This window comes from Argiope bruennichi, chromosome 11 (assembly GCF_947563725.1).
Source record: "Argiope bruennichi chromosome 11, qqArgBrue1.1, whole genome shotgun sequence".
NCBI lineage: Eukaryota > Metazoa > Arthropoda > Arachnida > Araneae > Araneidae > Argiope > Argiope bruennichi.
The window spans coordinates 39,333,753-39,355,926 of record NC_079161.1 but is presented as its reverse complement, the minus strand read 5'-3'; the positions used below and the strand labels follow the sequence as shown (position 1 = coordinate 39,355,926).

Genomic DNA, 22,174 nt, shown 5'->3' with positions numbered 1-22,174 from the left:
ATGAGTTCACAAATTTAACACTGATGTGTTCACGAATTTAACACTGATGTGCTTTGTAAACTAACACTGATGTGTTCACGAATTTAACACTGATGTGCTTTGTAAACTAACACTGATGTGTTCACGAAAATGGCGCTGATGTGCACGTTTCTGAGACAAACGATAAATATTTTCAATTCAATGGGAAAAGCATTTACAATAATAAAAATAAGCTCTCACCTCTAACCTTTTGTAGGCAACACTGCAGTAGATATTCCAGCATTTCCTTCGTAGGATCCTGCCGACTACGCCAGTAATGTTCCCTAAAGGTGGGTTCACACGAGGCTTTTTATTGCGCGCAATCGTTGTCTCTCTACTGTTGTCCCTCTATTGTCCCCGTGTGAACAGTTGAGACAACGTTGATGGAACAATGGCTAATAGTTGTCCCGACGGGACAACCATTTGCCATTGTCCCGTTGCAGTCACGTGATTTTCCTGAAGTAGGCGTGACCTTCTATTGCGCGCAATAATAAGCCTCGTCTGAACCCACCTTTACAAAGCCTGAATGCAATTCAAATGAGAAAGTCGATAAAGAACCTTCACCCTACTAATTTTGCACCACATTTGCGGCAGTTCATCAACAGGTGTAAATATTGTGTGTCCACCACTAGAGTACTTTTAGATAAATGTGTATATTTATAGCAATCGCTAAAGAAACAATTCAACATTCAGTCTCCAGTCATGGAAGGAGACGGTCGTTCTGAGAGCAGATGCTCAAGTATCTGTTCGATGAGCAGCAAAGGCTCTACTAAAGCAGTAGGATTTAAAGATCGAGTTTACGATAGCGCTTCCCCTAGGGGAAGTAATTACTCCTACAAACACACAGCACCTATGGGATCAGACAACAAGTCAAGGAATGTTGCAAATCCCAGGGCAAGTAGTCTTAATAGCGACAAAGAAAGACAAGAATATTTGGAATACAAGAACACCCCACGCGCAAAGGAAATAGCTAAAGCTATCGAAAAAATGAAAACAAGGAAAACCATCAATGATAATTACCCCAACTTTGAAATTGACCTAGCTGTAAGGGAAGATAAACAAATGGAAATTGATAACACATCCCAAGCAAAACACAAGATAGATGATGATAACACCGAAAAATTTCAACAAGTAAACCCAAAAAAGGCAGCAAAAATCAAGAAAACTGAGGAAATCATTGAAAGCATGGACACTTCAAACAGATATGAAATACTGAGCCAAACCGAGGAAATCCAAGAAACATCCATAAATAGACCCGCTGCAATAAACCTGAAATTATCAAGCAAATACAATATTACTCTCCAAGACATCCATAGAAAATTCCCCCAAACTGAAAACAAGCTTATCAGAAACATGATTGCAATTCACCCAGCAACTGAAGATGAAAGATCCAAAATCATAGAAATCGTAACAGAGAAAAAAGAAGAATTTATCTTATCCGAAAATAAAGATGAAAGACCATTAAAAGTTATTCTGAAAGGCCTTCCAATTAATGCAGATAAAGACGAAATCAAAAAAGAATTGGAAGAGAGAAATTACGAAATCATCAGAATCTCCCAACTCAGAAATTACAAGCTGCAGTCCCTATATCCAATATTCCTGCTGGAAGTTAAGAAAAATAGAAGTGTTATCAACATATATAATGAAAAATACCTCCTCCACCTAAAGATTAAGATTGAAACCTACCAGCAAAAATCAACTTCAACAATGTGTTACAACTGCGCAGGTTTTTATCACTCCGTTAGAAATTGTAGATTAGCACCCAAGTGCATCAAATGCGATGGAAATCACGCAACAAGAAACTGCAACATCACCGAAAAAATCAAGGATCCAGTGTGCGTAAATTGTAACGAAACTGGACATACAGCTGCCTGGAAAGGATGTTCCAAATTTCCCAAACTGACAAACATCAACGGAAGACCCTCCTACGCAGAAATGACGTAGAAAACCAGACCCTCAACCCTTTCCCACACCACGAAAACCGAATATGGAGCCCACTTTGACAGCAGCTGAAGAATTCCCTTCCCTCCTAGAAACCCTCCAAATACTAAAAGAACTTAGAGAAGTACTGAAAGAATTCCCCAAATTAATAGAAGCAGCCAAGCTCGCAAAGAAAACCGAAAATAAAGAAGAAAAAAAGATGATAATCCTTATCGCTCTGATCGGCTAAGTCCCAACAAAAGTAAAGTTAATCCTCTGCAATAACCCAGCATTCTGATTGGTCACCTATGTACAATAGTTTATCCCTCACCGAGCTCCGAAAACCCACTGCATCACCCTCTCCTACTCCCCTGACACCAGCTTTCCTATTGGCCGAGACATCACACCCACTCTCCCTCACCTGCAAAGACCAAAAATCGTTTGAAGTACCAAGGCAGTTTCTCTCCTTCCACCGTAGAGTCAAGACCCATCACAGTTTTCATGGCAATATACTAAAAGTCATGTTTTCCACCAGTTATGTCTTTAAGGGGATAGTCCTATTCCAAGGACGGGTGCCCCGATAAGCTATCATCGAGATCAAGAAACAATTCAATGTAGTATGAGTTCATTTTGTATAGGTAGAAATTCATTCATGTTTTTGACATTGGCATTTAGCACGAAATTGGCGATATTTGGTATTATTACATTTAACTTTTGAAAAATTCAAAAAATAATTCATAAGCTAAAAATCATTTGAATATTTGGGATATTGAAAATATCTGATATTTTTGTCATATTTATATAAAGAACAAAGAAATGAGTTACGTCAGTTTAGTACGTCTGCTTTATTTATATGAGCTTCCCGTTGTGAAGTAACACTGATATTAATTTGAAATAAACTTCAATATTTTGAATGGAGGTCAGGTAGTCAGGAGGACATTTAGGGCAGCAGACATCTCCAAACTTTGACGATGATTATTCTGTAAATAATATTTGGCACAAGATTTTAGACCAACTACGCCAAAATCAGATGAGAGCTATAAAACTACGTTCTTGTGAAAAGGTTTGTAAATTATAATTTTTAAAAAAGTGCCAAGTGTGTCATAAAATGGTTAACATATATGAAATACTGTGATGGATTTGTAATATTATTTCTTGCAATGTGAATGTACTCGCATTAAAGAGGGATTTGTAAATGAATATAAGATCAGTAACCCCCGATCTTGGCAACTATTTGGCAACTTTGTTGACAAAAATGAAGGCTGTAGAGAATACAAGAATTATAACAATATCTCTACTGTTCGTTTCAGTATTCTGAGACGACCACTTTTCGACGATTCTATCTCATTAAGACTAGAGACGCGGTAAGATGAGAGCATTTCCGGAATTCTTCATCTTTCTTTGACCTTGATTTTCTCCTTATTAGATACTTTTTTGTTCGATTTTTTTTCACATGTATGTGAGTATCGTGTCAGTTTTGACCGCGTTATTTTATTTTAATTCAGTCCGCGAGAAATTCGAGTTTACTTAATTGTTAAATGTAAACATTTCCTCCTTTCATCTTTCCTCTTTCCTCTCACCCCTATTTTGACGAATTAAACCCATCCTAACGCATGCGCAAAGGGGTGGAGTATTTTAGAATCCGTTGTCAAACAATATTATTACTTGATATTCAGCGATTTTACTATAAAATTCTGTACCCTATCTTGAAAACCAACATAAATGCAGAAACAGATAAAAAGCCAGCTAGTTTGGTAAATTCTCCCTTTGGATTGTTGATTGTAAATCGAGTTTGCGTTGATCTATTTTCTATTTATCGATCTGCTTTTTATGCGTGTGTTGCTTATTTCTGTAAGTACTAATTTTGTGAACGTTCTTCAATTATGGTTTACAATCCATATGGCAGGGATAGCCTAGTTGATAGGGCGTTGGATTTGCATCTTTTGGGCTGGAGTTCGAATCCCATCGGTCGAAGACTCTCCATACATATGGTGGCTGGTGCACGTGTTCCTCCAAGTCGAGACAATACTACTGGGAATAGTGGATCTGAGGTGATCGTTGTCTGATTCAGGTCTAAATTACGATTTATGAATGAAATGTAGGAATGAAGTCACTGAATTTGTCAACAGGCTTGTCAGTGACAAGTGCCATAAAAAAAAACGACATTCCCTTGATAAATTTTTTATTTTTTTTAAATGAAGGGGAAGATTAGAATGTAGTTTGTGTACAATAAAACACGGAACACCTCGAACGAATTCATGAAATGTGTAAGACGTAATAAATCGAGCGTAAATATTCAACCTCATCAGATAGTTAACCTTGTGTACTCGGATGGTGCCTCTCACTCCCCATTAAATATGATGCATCATTTTGACGTTATATTTTTTTATTTTTTAATTTTGATTGTTAAAAACGCCTACAGAATAGTAAAAAGATGTAAATTAATTTTTTAAAGAAATTCGACTTAAAACTATTATGTATATTTATTTTTCAGAGTAATCAACAAATCTTTGTATTAGGTAAATAATTATGCATTGAATTACTTTTCCAAATGCAAAGGGTTAAATTATCTCTACGGCTTCAAGTTGGTGGAGGTTACCTAGAAAATATATATTTACGTATTACCAGAAAATTCCCGATGCTGAATCTTGTCAAAATAACATCGTGTTGCCGGTGTACAGTTAAACCACGGTTAAAGCTTTCATGATGTGTAATTTGTTTTAGTTTTCAAGGTTTGAATTACTAAGCAAGTTCTAAAGAAATCTAATCGGAACACAACCCAGTCAAAACAGTTGAATTTCAAAACTTTATTAAACAATATTCTAATATATTGCTAGCCGAAAGAGCTTTTCGAATTAAAGGACGATTGGCCCAGTTCCCACTTTCATCTTTCCTTTTAATTTTCTATCCACTGTCGACCTAGATTCTTGAAATCGGGTTCAGCTTGGTGTTTTATGGCTCAAGGACTAAATTTGATCATTCTGTGCCAAACATTTGTTAGACATGTTTTTCGCGTTAAAATTTAACGCATACTTAGAGAAAAAATACTATTAAATCCGATGTAAAATTTGAATATCTTTTAAAAAGGCAAAATTATTTGAATGAGGTTCATCACCTAAAATGTCATTTATGTTAAAAACAGTAGCGCCGAATCGCGTTCACATTCAGCCAATTTGTGAGTGCAATTTAAAGTAATTCTATAAATAAATTCCTCAATTCTGTAAATAAATTAAAATTGCCCTAAATGACAAGCGACGTCAAATAGGTACATGATATCGATCAGATCATATGATGTATAACTGCGCTCAATAATTGTCCCTTTATAAACTAACTCTGGCAATAATTATGGTATAATAATATCATATAATATTTCATTTATTTATTGAAACTATAATTCAACGCAAAATCTTACAATAAACAGTTCTGAATATAGTTACAATCACAATCCACCTAAAGATTCGTTTCTCAGTAGTCTTCTCTTCTGTATCAAGTAATTCCAGATTTGTTCTACCTTATCTTCTGCGCCTGGACCGAGATGAGCAAAAATCGTCTGCCCACTGGCTATTCTTTCTTCGCTGGTAGATGCGAAAGCATATCTATTACTGATCTGCACATGACCCACTCCGGCTCTGCGAGCCAACACCCCTGTGATGTGAACGTCTTCTGCAGGCACATCTGGAGAAGTGCGGTTTGACAAGCCCAATATGGCGTCCAGTACAACTGAGTTGATGATGTAAGCCGATCCGGAGCAATAGTTCGGATATATGGATTCGCCATACTTTTCTTGAGAGAGGTACCACTTTGAGTGGTTGGTACGTATCACAGGCATACCTTCCCAAACGAGGCACCAAAAGTTTCTCTCTTGAGATTTGTCTTTAAGGTCTAAAAAAGAATACGTAGTTTTTAGGGATCTGCGAAAAAAAAAGCGATCATTGGATATGCAAGCACAAGTACTCAGATTCGAGCATTGACTGTGGATTTTTATATAATCAACTGGTCAAAAGAAGAATATACTTTCTGAATCTACGCATTACGTGTCACAACATTCACTCAAGATTTGAGTTTAGCGCCATTTGTGCGATAGAAACAATTGTGTGATAGAAAATTAAAGATAGCTAGAAGAATAACGATTAAAAAAAGTAGAGCGCTTCGAGAAAGAACAACGATTTTTCAGTTTTGAGCAATATTTTAAATGGTAAATTGTTCACTAGAGTTAAGGTGGGTTTACACTCGGCCAGTAAGACAACGCATAAGCAGAAAACGATTGATTTATATTTGCCACAATTTCTTAAGACAGATTCAGGGTTTCCCCGCTCGGCTATAAATTGTTGCTTTGGCGTCCCTGAATTTTTCTTTTTCACTGCGTATCGTATTAAAATGATGGAAATTTACACAAAGAAATGGGATAAAATAAAAGAAAAAGGTCAGCATATCTAAAATTGGAAAACTATAAAAAATTGGCAAATAAAATGAAACACACACGCACAATTTCACATAAAAAAGAGCAAAAAATGTGGGAATTAATCTGTGATGAATTTTTTCACTCCAAAAAAACCTCTGCCAAATTGTAGTAACGCATGCGCAGTACGAAAAAAAATACAATGCAGCGGTATGTTGCTCTCCCGTCGGGACAAGCACTTGCCCTGGACTGAACAGCATTTTTCAGTCTTTTTACGCATGCGTTGCCATCTGACTGTTTTATAACGAGTCGAGTGTAAACTCATCTTTATGAATTTTCGCACAAAATATGGCAAGTGCAGCATGCTCATACAGCTTGAGAAACAATTCAATTACTGCATAAGTTATATCTTTGTCATGTAATTTTTCTTATTAGGTATGAGAATTCCGATCAGATCATGCGATTTAACGCCGTTGGGCTTTCCCTTTTCTTCCGAAAGGAATTTTTTCCACAAATGTGACTGAATTTCATTGATACAGTACAAAATTTCCTACTGCCAGTCGTAGTTAGGCAAGAAGGGTATGTTGGCATAAACCACAGATTGTAAACCAACTCCAAAGAAAAAAAGTCCAACGACATTTAATCGCATGATCTAGTCGGACGATTATGATCACTAAAACGGGAAATTACATGAGAAGGAAATAACTCTTGCAGTAACTGAATTGCTTCTCGGAATGCATGGGCATGCGGCACTGATCATATTTTGTATGAAAATCATGAAGTGCAGCAGCCAAATCATCATTATTTTTAAAATATATCTCAACTAGCAGTACCCGCACAGCGTTGCCCGTCGCATAACATCGAAGAGGATAAATTACCATTAAGAAGAAAAACCATTTTTTATAACACACATTCAGAAATATTTAGGGTTAAGCGTTAATATACAGCCATTTGGCGCCTTGTGAGGTTGGCAATTTTTCGGTGTCGCTTTGTTTGGGCTTACATAACCGCCATTTTTTTTTTTTTTTTTTTTTGTTATTGTATTTCGATCGATTCTGATCATTTCCCTTGGTTTTTTTCCTGCTGTACATTCTTCTGCTTACTTTCTTTATTTTCAATTAATTTTTTTTTTTTGCATTCATTTAATTTTACTGCATTTATTGACTTTTTTTTCCTCCATAATTCCGTTAATTTGCTGCATTGCTCCTCGAAACCTTTAGATTTAAACGCTATTGCTGCCGTTCGCGCCATATTCAGCCATTTCGTTAAAAGTTGGCGATAAAATATTTTTTAGGTGAAAATGACTGTATATCAATGCTGTTCCATATTTAGACTGTTAAAATGGTTTCAATTTTTCCCTTGTAAACAACACATGCCATTTGATTCATCTTTCCATTTTATAGCTGGGCTAATCTTTGATATACAGTCATTTTGCACTTTGCGAGGTTGGTAATTTTTCGTTGGTGCTTTTGCTACCGTTACCTTATTGCTGCCATTCTCGCCACATTCGGCCATTTCCCTAAAATTTCGCGATAAATTATTTTTTGGCGAAAATGACTGTATATCAAAGCTGTGGATGAATTGAAGAATAGTGTCGCCAATATGGCAACTCATCGGAACGCTCTTCTAGCAACCCTAATGCTGTTTTGTTTACTACTTTTTGCAATGGTTGAGTTGTACATGAACTACAACTATATTATGAAAAATGTTAAATTAAAAATATTAAAAAAATATGGATTAAAGATTTTAATTTTGTTCTTTATTATAATTAAAAGTTTATTAAATAAAGAAAGTTAAACTTATAATTAAAAGTTATTTTCTTCTGTCTTTTTTTTTAAATAAGAATACGAACAGAAAATATTTATTCTTTTGCAATTTTTAATCGTCTATAAGAATCGTCTGAATTCTTAATTTATGAAATCGTCTGCATTCTCACTTTAAAAGACAGCTGCAATGGAATTCTTCGCAGTTCTAGTAATTCTTTTGGTGTTCTAACGGTTGGTTCCCTGCATAATTTGTTATGTCGGCAATTGTACAAGAATGAATGTCGGATAAATGGGATGGAAGACAGTATTTCGAACCTGCAGAATGGATGAAGGGTGAGTGAAATATGGGTATACATATATTTTTTTACGAGTTGATGAAGTTAGAAAAGGATGCTTGTTTGAAATTTTGTATGGAGAATGGTTTGATATCGAACCGACAGAATGGATGAAGGGTGAGTGGAATATATTTTTTTACGAGTTGATGACGTTGGGAAAAGGATGTTTGAAATTTTGTATGGAGAATGCTCCAATTACTTCTTTCTCCGTTCTTTCTTTTCTTTTGGTTATGTACTGTTCCTGTTATCCACACAGTCTTTATGTTCAATGTGCTAGCGAAGCTACCAGGTTCCCACTCCCGCTGCTAGCGAAGCTGTAGGATGTTTTTTAAGTTAAAAAATTCTGAAAAAAAAAATACTTATGAGTAAAAAGTCCTAATTATATGGCGGGAAATGGTAACCGTAACTGTTACGTGGAAGTATTTGTTTATTTTGTCCGCACGACTTGGCATTATTGGCGCTGCAAAGGGCACTCTAAAATTCACTTTTACCAAAGCTGTTCCTAAAGCTGAGCAATATGAACAGACTATAGACATTGTTCCTATTGAAACCGAGGCATCATTTCGGTAATCCACATATGGTTTGAAATTCAGAGCGGTGTACTCCTTTTTGGACCAAATATCAGGAATGTTTGTTCTTTCACTTCTCCTATGTTTCAAATTTAAATGTCTTTCTCGGTCAGCAGACAGGCGAGATTCATTCTGTCTCTGTAATTCAATTGCATTGCGATTTAAAGTAAGACAGTTACTTCGCTCAGCAGGAGACACTCCTTTGAAGAAAGTGTGGACATTCTTTCTCTGATATTCACTAACCTAACGTTTCTTTCCTCTACATTTTCATTATCGCGCAACAAACGAAACGTTTTGGCATTTAATGTGCTCCGGTCAAGGTTGAATTTCTTTCTTTTGGGGATAATGAGATTTGAATCACTGTTTAAAATCAGAAGTAAACGAAGAAATGCATCGCATAAGAATACCACAGCTCTTGCTATTTGCACACTTGAAGTTTGAGATTTCCGCTCACGCGCGGATAAGTGCAAAGCACAGATATTGCTGCTTTACGCATGCGCGAATCGTAGTAGGAAAATAATTAAAATCGCAGTTTTAAAACTCCTTTTTTTTATTTTGATATGACTTCAATATAAACAAAACATTCCTCAGTAAATGCCCAACAAAATGGTACAAATTACTCCAAAATTAGTTAAGTATTTCTCGAGTTTTTCGGATTTCAACATATAGACGCTTTCAGGAGACTTCATTTTATACTATGTATAGATGATGAAAATGTGCTGTTTTTTCATATAGTGCTCTTTTTTTTTTTTTTGATGACCTTAAACTGTCAGCTTCCAGGCTGTCTTTTTTTCATTGGCAACACTTTATCACTTAAAAAGGGCAACATACAAATATTGCTTGCATTTTGAAACACTGTCTGTTATATTACCTTCAAGTAACTCTTTTAGCGCATACACATTTACAAAGACATCGTCATCCGTTTTGATGAGAAAGGAAACCGGCCCACAAGTTGCAGAAGCCATCTGTAAAAGGGTTAAAATTTTCTGTGGAAGGAGTTTGTACTCGTCATTTAGGGGTAACTGGTAGACATCTCCAAAAGTCTCTGCCTCCCAGTCCACAGGTCTCTGGAAAGTAGGGTCACGCCCGATTCCGAAGGCCACGGTGATTCCTAGTGTTTTAGTGACCGCCGGATGCCCCCAGGTTTCACGGATTACCTGTAAGAGAATTGTATAAACTAGTGAGATGTAAGGAATCTTAGATTATTCTTTAAATGCATTAAAAATTCAGTTATAAATTAGCAATAAGAGAGAAATTTTAACCTATTTATGAAGGCAACGGGCGAAAAAATGTGAAAGTTTTTATGTTTAGTACATAAATCAGCAATTAATTATTTAATTTCTCTTATTGCTATTTTAAGTTATGGATACTGTTTAAGGATGAACAGACTTCCTCTGAGCTGATTTTGTTCAAAATTTGATAAAAAATCTAGAAATCTGGGATAAAGACACTATACCAAATTTCAAATGTCTAGCTCAAAGTGATTTTGAGTTAACTTTGTCACAGCCAGATAGACGATCATTTTCCAAAAATGTGTCTTTTCGAACTAGAAGAGGGCTAAAAAGTGGATATCCGTTAAAATTTCGAGTTTCAATATTTTGACGATTACTATACTTTTTTCAATCCTTGGTTATATATGAATTTATTTCGCGTATCTCTAACGGCTCTAACGATTTGGATCAAATTTTATATTTAGATAAGGTTTCGCTTTTTAAGTTTTTCTGCATAATGTCTTTCTTGCAAAAGCGTAATTTTACACATACACACATAAAGAAAGAAAAAAAAAAACATTTTTTTTTTTTTTAACTAACTGTTAGAGTTCCTATCTGTATGTTCTTATGCTAACAATATCAAATAGCGTCATCTTGTAAATTTTTGTGGTACTTGCATTACTGCCATAGGATGATAACCTATTGGTACCTCAAAATTTTGTGAGATGGCGCTATGTGACATTATCCGAATCGAATGCGAATTTTTCACATCGAATAGCAACAATGCAATTATTGGGTTAACAAATCAACTTGTCGTACACTACTGAATTCGCAAATCAAATCAATGTGGTGTATATTTTTCTCTGGTTAGACCAAGGAACTCATGTGGTTTACTTATAATGTGTATTTATAGACCACCTGTACGCTTTACAATGCCTAGGAAACCTTTGAGAAAAACATTTAATTTTAATTTACGCAGTCAAGGCTCATCTCAGGAAAATATCAGAAAAAATATTTAAATATTTTCTCCACAAAAAAAAAAAAAAAAAACCTGCCGAGGGAAGTTTGGTCTACCCATGTATACAAAAAAAAGAAAAATTTGAAATTTTGACGATTTTCCATGTTTGAGATCTTCCTAAGTCTGGAAAACGAATTTTTGGAATTATGATTGCCTGTAAGTGAATGCGATTAATCGAAAATGCTCTACGCTTGACGGATGGAATTTGGTATATGGCCCTTGCACGCAGTTTGCAGTTTCTATAATTGTTTGAAGGAAATCCATTGAGAAGTAGTCCGTCCGTATGGTTACCCGGATATAATTTAGCATAACTTCAAACAAAATGAGCTAAATAGATAAAATTTGATACACGAATTTAACATCTTAGATTTAGGTATGTATCAAATTTAGAATCGAATCTGTAAAGGTTTAATAGGCTGTCGTTCGGCTCTTTTACTAGCATGTAAATGTAATAAATCAAATTCGGAATTACTTAAATATATGAAATTTGGTACTTGATGTTGTGACTACAGTTGAATATTTGTGTTTTAAATACTCAAAAATTATCTTGAATAAAATTAAAAATGAGAATAGTTTTATAATTTATGGAAGAAAGAAGTCCTGGAATTTCTAGAAGATAACAATATTATGATTTTGAAAATTTGTACACAAATCTACCGCAAGAGAAATTAACAGATGTTTAGTTTATTGTATATGAGGAATATTTAAAAACTGTTTTCATCACAAAAAGTTACTGGCTTGAATTACGTGAATTTAATATTTCAGAAAATTATGTTTTTAACGGTATTAATTTTTATAAAAAAGTGAAAGGTATTCCAAGGGGGAATTGGTTTTTCAATAGTTTAAACTAACATTTTTCTATATTACTATTAAAAAATAAAATAATTAAACATCATTTTATAAATGGTTTTAGGTATATTGATGATTTACTTTCATTAAACATAAATAATGTTAGTGTTATTGGTTATTATCCAAAAGAATTAAGTTTAACAGAAACGAAACGAAAGGCAATGCAAATCTACTTATTTGAATTTGAAAATAGAAGTTTCTAATAAAAAAACTTTAATAGGTATTTATTATAAAAAAAGATGAGTTTGACTTCAAAGTAATTAAGCTGAGAAATAACCATTCTAATTTAAACTAAGTTTTCAAAAATTTGATTTTCCCACAATTTAACAGGATTTTTAAAAAAATCTGTAATAACAAAATTTCTTATAATGAAGCAACAAACAATCTTATTAAACGCTTAACTTTTAATGATTTCCCAAAAAACTATTGCAATATAGAAGGTTTAATAAGAGAGGGTTGATCTATTTTCTAATATTTTCACAATTGAAGATATGCTTTGTAGTTGATACTCTTAGGTTTTTATTTTAACTTAATAGGTGGCGCTGAGATCGTTCAGTTTATTTCATATGCTGACGACGCACTTTAACGAAGCTTTGCAGGCGTTTCCATCTTAAAGCGCGGGAAAATTGATTTCAAATTAGTATTTTTGTCTTCAACAATTAGGTTTTTTTCATAAAAACCTTTTGGAGTTTTTTTATATTCAACTGGTATGTTATTTACTTTTATATTATTGATATCTTATTGATGTTTATTGGTTTATAGTTTGATATTTGAATTGGTTTGATGAAATTTTTTTGTGGTTTTTCTTGGATTTTAATTTTGAAATAATATTTTGTTTATTATTGTATAAATTTAATATCGTTGCTTTATTGATATTAATTCTTGTCTTCTAAAAACCTTAATTTCTTGGGATTTGCGGATCACGAGGGGTCATTTCTTGAACGAAAGTCAGACCAATCACAGAAAAATATCCCATCGGGTTTGAATCTCTGTCTGAGGATGACCCTTTATAAATCTTCAGACAGGATTCCTCATTACCTTCTTTTTTTTTAATTCCATTTTATTGCAGTTTAAACCTAATATTTATTTCTAATTTGGTTAAGGTTATTTGTATTTTAGATGTAGCAGTATTGGGGCTCTCTAAATGCAACTTTCATTCCTTTAGATTCAGAAAATATTTGCTTTATAAGTTAGTTTCATAAATATTCCTTTAACTTTATGATTTATAGTTTCTTTATAATACAATTTTAACTTTATGATTTATAGTTTTTTACTGTTAGTGGGAAATATTTTTTCCTAAGAATTGAGTTTTAATTACAATTCTTAGGAAAACAATTAATTACAATTCTATAATTACAACTCCCGAGTATTCGGTTCGCGACTATCCGGCTTCCGTTCTATCCGGCCTAGTTTTCTTTTATCATAATTACTTCAGGAAGGCAAAGAGTTGCATTGGCAACAATGCCAAGGCATTAGAAGCGGGCGTCTGCTACGAACCTCCTACGTGTCGTCTAGAAAGTACAAGTTGTGACAAGAAAACAGCAGCGTTCTGTTCTATGTTCCTTTTTTCGTCAGAATGTAACGGACATCAAGTGCTGCCGTTGTTTCTGATTAGAACTACACAGTATGTATAGTATTCGTATGTTGTTCTTCGGGTGTGCTTAATGCTTTGTTAAGTATACCACAGTGAAGATTACAGAATTTATGCTAAAATGGGCATAATTTATATCCTTTAGCTTATTTTTTATGTAATAAATTCTTGAAACCACAGTATAAGCTAAAAGTATAGTCTTCTATTTTAACTCACCATCTTACTGGCAACTTCTATTATTCATTGGGCCGCGGCCACGATCACATTATATGTGGCTTCAGAAGAATGGGAAAATTAGTACTCAATAAGACGTGAAACAATACATATTACATCAGTGAGTTTTTGTATAAAAACTTTGTCTTCTGGTATTGGTGAGCAAAGAAATTAATTCATAGAATTCCAACCTATCCGGCTTTTTTGTTATCCGACCTTCCCTTCTGTCACATTAGGCCTGATACTCTGGAATATATTTCATTATTTTGTGTTCTTTTCCTTGGTTTCGAGCGAAGCAAACAACGATTATTATCCATTGCAATCAAGTTTTAATATACTGTCATACTCTATCGACAAAATAGTTAATTTTTGAAACCTGCTTTCGTCAATATTGGGTTGAAACAGCTTTTAATCATCAATAATTTCCAACTTGAGGGTAAGACTGGTTAAGCCTCGTAGAGGCAATGTACTTTTAGAAACATCTTTTCTCTTAAATAATTTTCAAAATTAAAATATTCTTTATTTTAATTTAATTTTTATATAAGTTATTTTAAATAGCAAGTTTTGACAGATGGAAACAGGAAGCGATTTTATTTCAGATCGGCTTTCAGGATACTCGATTTAAGAAAATGAAAAATTTCAATTTAAAATAAAGTTTATGCAAAATAGCAAAAAAAAAAAAAAGAGGCAAAGCCCTTTTTAATACAATTTAAATAATATTTAAATATAAGAGCAGAAACTTTTAAAATTATAAAGCAGCGTATTTCTTGGAAATATTAAATAACAGGATGTAAAACTTGCAAATAGTAATTAATTAAAAAATGTTTTCAGAATAATATTCCCAAACTGAAACAATACCTGATTTTAATTTGAATAAATTTGATTGCATGGTGTTTAAAATTAAATGAAAACACAAAATTAAATAACTTTGATGGAATTTCAAAACAATTTCCGAGAATCGGGTCCTCCTACAGTTGTGAAGTCCTTTGACACTTGCCTATTTTTCCTATTCAATAATGCGGCCTTGCCTGTGGGCAGCGAATAGCTTATTAGTGAGCCTTGGTGCGCTAGTCCAGGTCATAATTTATTTCGTCACATAGATCTTACACAAACTCGCTTATCAGTTTTTTTCATGCAAAATTTTTCCTTTTCATAACTTCGCATAAAGAAATTGAAAAAAAAGGGGGGGGGATTTTACACAAACTTGTATACAAATTACCATTTTTACTCATACACGTTTCTTTTATACGAATTTTTTTTTTGTATAACTTTGTACAGGTTGTTTAAAGATGCAGGTTCGTTAAAAGATAAGAGTATGTGGCGGGACGGTAGGCAGATAACAAATATGCTAAAGAGGCCAGCATTCTATCACTGTCCACTTCCTTACCCCACCCATATCGATAAAAATACTTTTTCCGTAACAAAAGCCGCAACTATTTAGATTTCACGCAAGGATCTGGCCTTTTATAAATATCACAATATTTCCGCCATGCGAACAGTTCTCTCTCTTGCACTCTTAATGGACAATGGCTTTTTTCTTTTTTAAAAGTGGAAAAGATTATTTTTTTAACGTAGAAAAGATTTTCAGGTATTTTTATAAAAGAGGACTCCACAAAATCCTCGTTCGAAAAAAGGGGTTTCCCATTTTCACTGTTTTTATTTTCTCGTATACGTAATATAGAGAAAGTACTGTAATCGTCAAAAAATTTGAACACGAGATTTTGAGGATCCCCACGTTTCAGACATCTGTAGGTTCGAAAACGTTTTTTTTGGAAAATGTCTGTCTGTCTGTGACAACTCAAAAACGCTTTGTGCTGGAAGGTTGAAATCTGGCATGTGGACTTAACATAAAATCTTTAGATATATAACAAATGTTGAGTAAAATCTGTTTTGAGGAAATTCATCTGTTCAACTGATCGAGAACACATTCATACGATAATTAAAAAGTGAAGTGAGTTCTATGGATGAAATTCGGTACACAAATTTAATATCAATATTGTAGGCAACTATCAAATTTTGAAACAAATCCAACAAGAGATTGACCATCTGCCGGTATGTATTTTCAGAAAGATTTAAACGCGATAACTCAAAAATGCAATAACTTAAATATATCAAATTTTGTATGTGAACGCGGGACTACAAGTGCAATTTTGTTTCAAATTTTGATTTCAGTCGGTTGGGAAGAACCCGCCTGAAACACAAATTCGATTTTGGGATATTGTTGACTGCATGACAGGGATAAATCGCCGAAAACTCTCCAAGGATGACACTGTGGTCAAAGCTTATAAGCCAGTTAACAGCTACGCTACACGAGCAATTGCTTTTGTATTGTGATCATGTTACTGGGCTGCGAACCACAAGGTCCTAGGTTCTATCCTCGCTTAATTCAATCCACTACATTAGTGACGATGAACCTTCAATATTCGTACAGCTGTTGTGGCGCCATCTACCCGCAACCGAAGTCGTTACACTCACTTGACGCAGCAACCACACACGCTCGCCATGACGAATCAACAGCTAATACATCACCACTCAACAGCCATATCGTTCGACTCACTGGAGGGAGAGTCTGTGGTGAAAGCTTATAAGCCAGTTAACAGCTACGCTGCACGAGCAGTTGCTTTTGTATCGTGGTCATGTAACTGGGTTGCGAACCACAAGGTCCCAGGTTCTATCCTCGAGCATCGCCAAAGCGCCACAACACGATCGATTCAGTAAAAATGTTATATTCACGCCGAGTGTAAATATTTCGTATCTAGGGTACGCCAATGCTATAGAATAACACCTTTATTAAAGAGTGTGCGAGAAAGAATTGAGGGACCGCTCCCACTGATTTGGAATGCAATGGAATTTTGAGTAGTTGTATTATTACAGGGTTGTATTCATTTTGAGATTGCATCAGTTCTTCAAAGAACTGGATGGTTTTCTCTTCTCTTCTATATCCTTCGCTTTTCCCAATGGTATTTCTTTACAAATACTGCAGGCTTATTTTAAATAACAGGAGTGGTCACTCCGAAACTTTCTCACATGGTGGATGGGGCGGAACTTGGGAAAGGTCGTAAACGCCATGAGTACTCAGATGTTTATTTTTGAGTCCTGCATTTGAGAATTGCGTGTTTCGTAGTATAATTAAGAAAATAGAAGTCTTGGCGAATAATTGTTACACTGGAGCCTATTTGGCGATCAATCGCCTGAATGCTGTAATACAAAAGAATCAAAAGACTAAACGGGCATTGGACACCTTTTTTCCTAATCGACTGAAATTAAAATTTGACACAGAACTGCAGTTGTAGTCTCAAAAACACATACCAAAATTTTATTCGTATAATTTATTGCGTTTTCTAATTATCACATTTATATAAATACAAGCCGGCGTCCTGGCATAGGGGTAGCGCTTCTTCCCCGTGTTCTGGGTGTCCTGGGTTCGAGTCCCGGTACGGGCATGGTTGTTCTTCCTCCGTTCTATCTGTGAGATGTGTGAATGTGCCCCCCCCCTGTAAAAAGGGGTTGTGCAAGCGAATGAGATGTGTGAGTAGCTAAGACGTACTCTTGGCCCTAGTTGGCGCTACTAAAAACAAGGGACGCTCCCTTGGCTTAAAATCGCTGACTTCGTCAGTGAGCTTGTGCATGGCAAGTGCCATTATAAACAACAACATATAAATACAAACGTACAGATCGACAAACAGTCAACCTCTTGACCTATTTGATTCAAAATTGGATAGAGATCAGCATTTAAGATGCCAAATCTGTGTACTAAATTTCATCTATCTAGCTCTCTTCGTTTTGCAATTATCATGTTAACTTTTATTCAGAAGCCGGCAGATAGACTTGTTCTGAATGGATTATATTTAAAATTTAATGTAATTCAAATTTTGTATATAGAATGTATAACAAATTTCATCCGTGTGATTATATGAATTACGATGTTCATAGAGAGACAGGACATAGTTCCAAAAATGTGTTTTTCAAACTCAAGGAGGTCTGAAAGATGGAATTTTATCAAAATCTGGAGTTTAAATTTTTGAACCATTACAATATTTTCACTTCGCATTCTTCATATACGAGAAAGTGAAAAAATGCTTTTGAAGGCCGGGATAGCCTGGTTAGTAGAGAGTTGGACTCGTGTACCTTAGGTTGCGAGTTCGAACCCCACTGACCAAAGATTCCCCGCGTGCTTGGTGGCTGACGCGCGTATAAATCAGTCTTGGTCACAAAGTCTTCCATGTCGAGAGTAATGGACCCTCGGGGGGGGGCACCTCGAAATGAGGATGAGATGCTTCCGGCATGGTGGTTGGATCTCGCCACCCTGGAGGGTACACTAATAGGTGGGGGATCTGGCTCCCCCCATCGATGACGGGACGTACTTCCTTCGGGGAGGGTTGTAACGTGGCCGGTGGCGGCCCTTAGGACTCAACCACAGTTCCCGCCAATTGCTGTTGCGGCGGTCCGGTCATTCAGTTCTATGGTTTAAATCCGTGTGCCTTAGGGCGGGTCGGAGAGTTAGATGGTTGACTTGTCGAGAGTAATGTCACTGGGGATACTGGATCAGGGGTGATCGTTCTCTGATTCAGGTCTAAATTACGATCTGTGGATGAGTGAATATAATGCGTGAATGAAGTCCGCCCGTGAAAAGGGTTGTGACGTTTGTGTAGCTAAATCGTTCTCTTGGACCTAGATGGCGCTACTATAAAAACAAGTGACGCTCCCCCACCGGCTTAAAATCGCTGTCTTCGTAACAATGGGCTTACCCATGGCAAGTGCTATGCTTTGTACATTTGAGGATCATTAGAAAAGTTTTGTCGAAATATTAAATAAATAGGGAATGTTGCTCAATTTGCAAATACTCTATAGGATTCAGTCCATTCGCTTTTAAATTCTCGATATTCTTGTTTTATTTTTTTGGTTTTTACTTTCTCGTAAACTTAATATAAAAAAATATATATAATAATTGCCAAAAAATTTGAACTCTTGATTTTGATGAATCACCACGCTTTAGATCTCCCAAAGTTCGAAAAACACATTTTTGAAAAATGTCGGTCTGTCTGCGACAAAGATAACTCAAAACCATTCTATGTTAGACGGATTAAATTTGGTGTACAATCTCTACACCAAACTGATCGATTTCTATAGATTCTGAACAAAATCTATCAAGAGGATCTGTCTGACGAAGAGATCCAGATAGATAAAATTTGGTACGCAGAATTAACATCTATAATTTAGACACCTATCGAATTTTGAGCCAAAGGTTCGATTGTCGCAAAAATTCTAATCAAAGTTGAGAGGATCGTAGCATTAGTGGATATTTTGATGGCCCTATTGTTTTCTCCATCCGTCATATTCTTTAACACCGAGTGAATAAACGCTGAATTCTTCTGAACGGTTACCGTTTGATGCTTAGAAGACTATCTTCAATCGTAGTAATACTTGAGAGTTGTTTTAAGACCTAGAATTCACAGTCGCTCCACACGACGCCAAGCTAATGGATGATAGCAGTCAGTATTCTATCATCAATTCGAAAATCTTATCGGAATTGCTCAGCGGTGTGACATTAGCAAGAACAACCCTGGCGAAAACACCTGTATCTCTATTCCATAACTTAGCTTCGAAATTAGCATGATACAGATCTATACTATCTACCAATAAATAATTGTGCAGCTGTGATAAGAGGGATGAACACAATTTATTCATATTCAATTGTTGGTAGAACCTCCACCTGAGGGAATTACAGCCTTAACCCTCCGGACCATGCTTTCTACAAGTGTTTGGATGATGGACAGTGGTATTTTCTTCCACTCGGCTTGGAGAAGGCATGTATATTCGTTCATCGATTTTGGACTGTTGTTATACCCCTTAATTCGGCGATCCAAGCCGCCCCAGAGGTTTTCGATAGGATTCAAGTCTGTACACTGGACAGACCGGTGCGTCCCCCCCCCATAGTCATCATACTCATTCACGTTGGATCTCGCAATATGGCAAGTGGCATTGTCATCCTGGAAATGACAATGATCGAACCCGTAAAATTGCCAAATTGTAGGAACTGCGCAGTTGACCAAAATAGTAGGTATCGGCGTTGAGCTTACCATCAATTGGGATCAAGGGTCCCTGTCCATACCAAGAAAAACTTCCCTAGACCATAATTCTACCACCGCTAGACTAGGCACAATGTATTCTAGCATAAGGCGTTCTCCATGCATACGCTAAACCCAGATTCTCCCATCCGACTGGTAGATATTGAACCTTGATTCATTACTCCAGAGAACCTGTTTCCACTCATTTATGGTCCAATTTTGGCGTGCCTTGTACCACCTCAACCGAGCAGCGCGATTGGATTTTGTAATCAAAGGCTTACGGGCGACAGCACGCCCATGGAAATAAAGCAATTGTGCTTCCTTGTGGATGGTATTTATTGAAACAACAGTTCCGGATGCATATTGGAGCTGTTGGAGTATGTGGACCATTGGTCTGATGCGGTTTTTCCGAATTTCTTTGGGCAGCACTCGTCGGTCTCTATGTCTTAGTTTCGTAGGTCTGCCGGTTCGAAGCACACTCCGACAATCACCACTCACTTTCCACTCTCTAATCCCAAAAGCCACTGTCGATTTTGGAATGTTTAAATCACTAGACATGTCTCTAAAGGATTGGTCAATTCTACGATATCCGACAATTGCGCCTTTCTCAAAGTCAGACAGTTCTGAATTTCGTGCCATCACTGAGGAGGATTGATAAATTCATAATGTTATTTGTCATGGTTTGACTCCATGTAAGGGTTTGGAAGCAACCACTCTTCATTTTTATATCAAAAATATATCTTTATTCGACACACAACAACATCGAACACTCTGTCCTTCGGAGCTCTGTAGTTGTATTCCTCCGCGCTCCCCAAAGGCGGGAAGACCGAGTCATGCTGCGCGTTCAAGGCCATTTTATGATTAATGGAGACGAAACGCACATCACATTTTGGCGCGCTTTCTCCGAGAGAATTAGAACAATCGCTACAGTGTCCAAATACTTATTGGTTGATAGTGTAGTTGAGCTTTATTTGAGTGTAATTATTAGAGCTCATTCAAAAAGATAAGGGGACAATTCCCATGATTCCATAGCTCTATTAAATCATTAATATCTGATTCATCTATCTTCTAACTTTTGAATTACAAAAAAAAAAAAAAAAAAGGAGGGAAACTAAACATAAAATGGAGCTGAAACAAATTCTACTTCAATGTCTTAAGTTTGTTGCATTCCTTTTCAAGAACTTTCTTGATATTAAGAATTTATTCGAGTTTTCTTAATTTCCATTATGAAATTGAAGGAATCGGACAACTCTTTATTGTTAATCACACTCGGTAGAGTGAGTGTTGTTTTGTGGCGCCATCTCTTGGACTTTATCTTTAACAACTGTAGTTTCAGGTTTTTGTTCATTGTTATTAAAGAGGGAAGCGAATTTTTTCTTTCTTTAATAACAGCACATTTGACTTGGAGAAATTGAGAGATCCTTTACAAGGGGCTATATATGTTCCATTACAATTAGTTTTTGAAGTTTGAACTTGAAGTTTTCTTTACTTTTGTTTAGAATGTTTCTAATCTCAAATATCGCAAAATAATGGCAAATATCCTTGCCAATTTAATAAAAATCTCCATGGAATTTTGATATAGCATAAAATATTTTAATGTTTTTGATCTATGCCCTTTATTTGTTAAAGTATTTTTGAAACTTGTTTATTCCACCGCTAGGGGCACTATAACCTTCATAAATTTACCATAGTGACTTTACTATTGATAAACGTTACTTCTCTTGACTAAACGAGATGCTGTTTTGAATTTAAAGGGCTTAAAAGGCACAAGACACCATGTATAATTAACTAAACTAAGCACGCTTAATCTGTCGAGGTCCAAAGATCGTGCAATAGCTGAGATGTGGAGAAGGGGTTTCCGGCTTAGGTGCCATCCTCATCCTCTGATGAAGAACGTAAATGACGAGATCCATTCCAAAGTATCTCTCGTATAGAGAATGATAATATAAGAGAAGTTTGCACTGTGTCAGTTATACATTAGATTTTTAGGAAATAATTTCATCTATACTTATAATAAAGCTCAATGTGTGTGTGTGTGTGTGTGTTGGCGCTCTACAGGCAAGGTCATTTGACATACAGCTATCAAATTTGGTACATGTATACCTTAGAAGTCGGGAATGTGCACCTGGGGTCCCTTTTTTTGAAATTTTAATTAGAATTTTAATTATTAATTAAAAACTAACTTTCCCGCCAAAAAAATCTTCCATTTTCTCCAAC

General features: G+C 35.6%; 1 protein-coding gene across 6 annotated transcripts in view; it reads right to left on the bottom strand.

Moving 5' to 3' along the window:
* Positions 1–5,297: 5,297 nt before the first annotated feature.
* LOC129957345 (beta-1,3-galactosyltransferase 1-like) overlaps positions 5,298–22,174 on the bottom strand; it is a 104,410-nt gene continuing 87,533 nt past the window's right edge. For all 6 annotated transcript variants that reach the window (XM_056069630.1, XM_056069624.1, XM_056069627.1 and 3 more), the window contains 2 exons: positions 9,879–10,164; positions 5,298–5,820 (listed from right to left, as the gene is read on the bottom strand). In XM_056069630.1, the coding sequence (XP_055925605.1) occupies positions 5,378–5,820; positions 9,879–10,164 (729 nt within the window). In that variant the 3' untranslated portion in view covers positions 5,298–5,377. The remainder of the gene's footprint in view (positions 5,821–9,878; positions 10,165–22,174) is intronic.